This window comes from Colobus angolensis, unplaced genomic scaffold (genome assembly GCF_000951035.1).
Source record: "Colobus angolensis palliatus isolate OR3802 unplaced genomic scaffold, Cang.pa_1.0 Scaffold209, whole genome shotgun sequence".
Taxonomy (NCBI): Eukaryota; Metazoa; Chordata; class Mammalia; order Primates; family Cercopithecidae; genus Colobus; species Colobus angolensis.
In genome coordinates this window covers 1367558-1373195 of record NW_012115255.1, presented here as the reverse complement: position 1 = coordinate 1373195, position 5638 = coordinate 1367558, and the positions used below count along the sequence as shown (strand labels likewise).

Genomic DNA, 5638 nt, shown 5'->3' with positions numbered 1-5638 from the left:
GAAAGAAAGAAAGTACACTGTAAGCCACGCACAGTGGCTCACGCCTGCAATCCCAACACTTTGGGAGGCCAAGGTAGGCGGATCACTTAAGGTCAGAAGTTTGAGACCAGCCTGACCAACATGGTGAAATCCTGTCTGTACTAAAAATACAAGAAATTAGCTGGGTGTGGTGGCACGTGCCTGTAATCCCAGCTACTCGGGAGGCTGAGGCAGGAGAATCACTTGAACCTGGGAGGCAGAGGCTGCAGTGAGCCGAGATCGTGCCACTGTACTCCAGCCTGGGCGACACAGGAAGACTCCGTCTCCAAGAAAAAAAAAAGTGCACTGTAGACCAAACATCTACAGAACATGTCATCCAACCACTGCATGATACACATTCTTCTCCTCAGTCTATGGAACATTCTCCAGGACAGACCATATGTTAGGCCAAAAAACAAATCTCATCAAGTTTTAAAAATTAAAATCATGTCAAGTATCTTTTCAGACCACAATAGAATAAAACTAGAAATCAATACCCAGAGAAACTTTCAAAGCTGTAAAAAAAGAAACCCATGGGAATTATAAACATGTCCCAGAATGACCAATGGATCAATGAGGAAATTAAGGAAGAAATTAAGAAGGTGATGCTGACGTGGCTGATCCAGGACCACAATTTGAAAGCCACTCTACCAATGCACGCTTCTAAAAGCATTTATCACGAAGGACACCTATTAAAAAGGGTTGCAGGACCAGGCGCAGTGGCTCACACCTGTAATGCCAGCACTTTGGGAGGCCAAGGCGGGTGGATCACAAGGTCAGATCAAGACCATCCTGGCTAACACAGTGAAATCCCGTCTCTACTAAAAATACAAAAAATTAGCTGGGCGTGGTGGCGGGCACCTGTAGTCTCAGCTACTTGGGAGGCTAAGGCAGGAGAACCCAGAAAGCAGAGCTTGTAGTGAGCCAAGATCACACCACTGCACTCCAGGCTGGGCGACAGAGCCAGACTCCGTCTCAAAAAAAAAAAATGGTTGTAGGATTCAATTAGTTTGAAAAATTATGTCCAACAATACTGCCTGCCTCTTGGAGAAAGCTAGCAGGCACGTCTCACTCATAGATCCAGAAAGCCCCAAATTCCAAGATCTTCCTTCTCCTTCACTCAATCATTCGTTTCCAAACTCATTTAATCACAGAACCTGTTCTATGAATTAACACCTGTGAGTACCCTTCTCCAACAGTTCTCTCCTAAGTAATCACATTTTCCAAAAGTCCAGCCCATCAAATACAGATACTTCTACACACTCAAGAACAAAATAGGAATCCAAAAACCTATGTTTTAGTTTTAGTTTGCCAATAACTACGTTTTTACTATGTCATTGCACTAAATCACTGAGGATATTATCTCAACTATAAAATACAATTGTGGACTAGTATTGCTAAAATTCCTTCATCTAAACTTTGGTGGTCTGAGATGAGAATTCGGAATTGGTAAGAAATACTCAAAATATTAACGTGATTTACCTGATCATCTTCAGAAAGTTCAGCTATTCTCTTCACATCACATTTGTTGGCTACAACTATGAGAGGCTAGGCAAGGAAGAAAAATAATGAAATCGTTATTCTCATGCTGCAGGATATGAAGCAAAACATGAGTGACCACACACACCTTGTTGACGAAGAGAGGTCTGATGTTCTGGAAGAGCTCCAGCTGCTCCTTCAGCCCATGCCCACACTGCTCAGACAAATCCATCACGTACAGGACCGCAGCACGGAGGTGGGCCAGGGCAGTGATGGCTTGCATCTCGATGGTGTTCCTATCCTCCAAGGGGTGGTCCAGGATCCCAGGAGTGTCTACAACCTAACACAGCCAGACCTTGTCACTGAAAGCACTCACCCACAAGCTTCTTGTCCAGCACATCCCAGAAGTCACTCACACATGCCCAACCAGACCTCATAATCTTACAGGAGAATCGTGTTTAAAAAAAAAAAAAAAAAGTAGGGCCAGATGCAGTGGCTCATGCCTGTAATCCCAGCACTTTGGGAGGCCAAGGCGGGTGGATCACGAGGTCAGGAGATGGAGACCATCCTGACTAACATGGTGAAAACCCCGTCTTTACTAAAAATACAAAAAAATTAGCTGGGCATGGTGGCGGGCACCTGTAGTCCCAGCTACTTGGGAGCCTGAGGCAGGAGAATGGCGTGAACATGGGAGGTGGAGCTTGCAGTGAGCTGAGATGGTGCCACTGCACTCCAGCCTGGGCGAAAGAGTGAGACTTCGTCTCAAAAAAAAAAAAAAAAAGTAGGTCTCCTAAACACCACAAAATAAAGCACTGAGAGAAAAGTACATACTATTTATTTAAACATCAAAAAAGGGAGGAGGAACCCTGTAGAGCTCAATGAAATGCTAGCCACGACACTGAGAGAAATGACTCCTCTTTTCACCAGTGACATCATAAAACACAAAAACTGGGGTAACTGAGAACCCTCCCATGTTTTAGGAATTACTTTCTTCACAATTTATAAAATTATAGTGTGGAAACATTGCTTCATGCTTTTTATTTATTTATTTATTTATTTTTGAGGCAGAGTTTCACTCGTCACCCAGAGTGGAGTGCAGTGGCGCAATCCCAGCTCACTGCAACCTCTGCCTTCCAGGTTCAAGTGATTCTCCTGCCTCAGCCTTCCAAGTAGCTGGGATTACAGGCACCCACCACCACGCCCAGCTAATTTTTGTATTTTTAGTAGAGACGGGGTTTCGTCATGTTGGCCAGGCCGATCTTGAAATTCTGACCTCAGGTTATCCACCTGCCTTGGCCTCCCAAAGTGTTGGGATTACAGGCGTGAACCACCGTGCCCGGCCTGCTTCATGCTTTTAAACCGTATATATGCCATTTCTGATAACAGAGTTAGAAATGACACAAAGAGAATTTCATTTTATGTTAACAAAATGCAAAAATCCACAGTAGCAGCTGGCTGCCTCCCCTGAATTATATCAGAGACATATGACCTGTTCTTATGCATCCCCAGAGCTCAGACGAGTTTTTTTTATGATGATGAAATTTCAAGTTCTTGATTACCCTAGATACACCAATATATCTTTTCTGTTTAAAGACAAGACTCTCGCCAGGTGCGCATGGACTCACACCTGTAATCCTAGCACTTTGGAAGGCCAAGGTGGGCAGATCACCTTAAGTCAGGAGTTCAAGACCGGCCTGGCCAACATGGTGAAACCCCCTCTGTACTAAAAAAACACAAAAATTAGCCAGCCATGGTGGTGCACACCTGTAATCAATCCCTGCTACTCGAGACGCTGAGGCAGGAGAATCACTTGAACCTCGGAGGCAAAGGTGGCAGTGGGCCGAGATCATGCCACTGCACTCCAGCCTGGGTAACAAGCGTGATACTCCATCTCAAAATACATAAATAAATAAAAATAAAGACAAGACTCTTACCTGCCAACGTAGATACTTATAATCCATGTGCCCAACAAACAGAGACTTGGTAGTGAACGCGTAGGGCTGGACATCCACGTCTGCTCTCGTCACCTGAAACAACAGTGAGAACTTGCAGAATCACCTCATTTCCTCTGTGTACACAGCGCATCTGTGTGTTTTAACAAGACTAATTTTGGGTAGGAAAAAACCATAGAAGAAACCTCACACAATAAAACTGCATCAAAACAGGAGCCTGGTACCTCTTCCTTCACACCACCAGGCCAAGGACTGGGGCACGAGGACAGCGTGAGGGCCGGCATTTGGAGGACAGCCACCAGCTCCCCTCACCCTCCCACGTCCGGCCCCACCGCCTGCAACGCCCGCAGAGCTCTTTATGATGACAGGAATGTTCCGTCTGCACTGTCCAAACGGGGCCGCCAGTCACGCACTGCTAACGAGCCTTCAATATGTGGCTCATGTGACTGAGGAGTTGAAATTTTCATTTTGCTGAATTAAACTGCAATTTAAAAAGCCACCTGGTCCAGCAGCCACCAAATCAGCCCCAGAGCACTGGCTCACTGTGGCAGGTTCAGAGCTGACAAGCATTTGAAACATCAGCAAGGACCCTGCAGAGCTTTGCTGGTCACCACGTCACAGCAACCTATAGACAAAACAAAGCTTACAAATCGATTTTAAAGCAAAAGTGATCTCAAGGAGGGTGGAGTAGTTCATGCCTGTAATCCCAGCACTTCGGGAGGCTGAGGCAGGAGGACGGCTTAAGCGTGGGAGTCTGAGATCAGCCTGGGAAACACAGTGAGACTCTTGTCTCCACAAAAAATAAAAAAACTAAACAGGTGTGATGGCGTGCACCTGTGGTCCCAGCTACTTGGGTGACTAAGGCGAGAGGATTGTTTGGGCCCAGGAGGTTGAGGCTGCAGCGAGTCAAGTCTGCACCACTGCACTTCAGCCTGGGCGACAGAGCAAGACCCTGTCTCAAAAAGCAGAAAAAAAGTTTCAACAGAAAGAAAGAATTTTTTAAATTAAAAATAAAGTGATCTTGGCACCGAGTAAGTCATAAAATTCGACAATTTTCTGGGCACATAAGCTGCTGCTGGTTGTAAATTCACATTTTAAATGTTGCTTTGCCTCTTCCTGGGTCCCTCAAACTCAGCCAAATTTTCCTGAAGCACCAAATGACCAAGTCTCTTAAATGTTACGCTCAAATCCTAGTCAGTGAGCTCACCCAGGGAAAGAGCGACTGGGCACCGTCCCTCTACTGGACCACATACGATTTCATGTGAAAGCTGACACAGCAGCCAAGGTGACAGATCACCCAGAAGCAGCTGCAGACGGGAAAACCTCAGCGGGGCGAGCGTCACCTGCCACCAGAACCCCCTGACATACCCATTCCAGGACAGGCCAACACCACCCAAGAAAACTTCTCCAGTTGTCAACAAAAATGCACTTACACAATTGTCTCAAATTCCTTAGAAATCACAGGACACACACAAGAACAGAAAGTAATGGCTTCTGTAATAGTAACATAAATGTAGATACAGACAAAGTCAATCCTCTCCAAGAGGAACTCAGGTGTGCTCAGGCATGGGGGCCTCCTGCAGACCAGGGCAGTGTTTACTCAAGGACCAACTCGGAGGCCAAAATTACTCCCAAGGCCATCCTGAATCCCACACAGTCAGAACACAGTAACGCTGACCTAAAGCGGTCAGATTATTTGCTTTACGATAAAAAACAGACCAACCTTATTGATGAAACTGGACTTCCCAACATTTGGGTACCCACACAAAAGCAGAGTCCTGGTATTTGGATCAATGGTTGGCAAACGGGATAAATGCTGACGCACTATGAAAATACAAAAAGTTCACATTGAAAAATTAAGAAACTCAAAGTGTAAGATTTGCTTTAAATTTTCTTTTCAACTTAGTTACAGTCCAGGCCTGTGGTGATATTAATCTTACTCCAACTTTTGTAATGCAAAAGTGATGGAGAAAATAGTCACAGAGAGTAACTGTATATACATAGTATATTCCACAGTTATTTCCCAAGTTTGGCTCTAGTAAGCATCATATTCCAGGGCCGGGCGCGGTGGCTCAAGCCTGTAATCCCAGCACTTTGGGAGGCCGAGACGGGCGGATCACAAGGTCAGGAGATCGACACCATCCTGGCTAACACGGTGAAATCCCGTCTCTACTAAAAATACAAAAAAT

The 5638-nt window shown here is 45.4% G+C and overlaps 1 protein-coding gene across 1 annotated transcript in view; it reads right to left on the bottom strand.

The window, feature by feature from the left end:
- Positions 1-5638, bottom strand: part of GTPBP4 (GTP binding protein 4) — a 35032-nt gene that overhangs the window by 20892 nt on the left and 8502 nt on the right. Inside the window, exons 5-8 of the mRNA XM_011942286.1 lie at positions 5173-5273; positions 3432-3524; positions 1646-1837; positions 1417-1566 (exon numbers count right to left, since the gene is read on the bottom strand). Of these exons, the coding sequence (XP_011797676.1) occupies positions 1417-1566; positions 1646-1837; positions 3432-3524; positions 5173-5273 (536 nt within the window). The remainder of the gene's footprint in view (positions 1-1416; positions 1567-1645; positions 1838-3431; positions 3525-5172; positions 5274-5638) is intronic.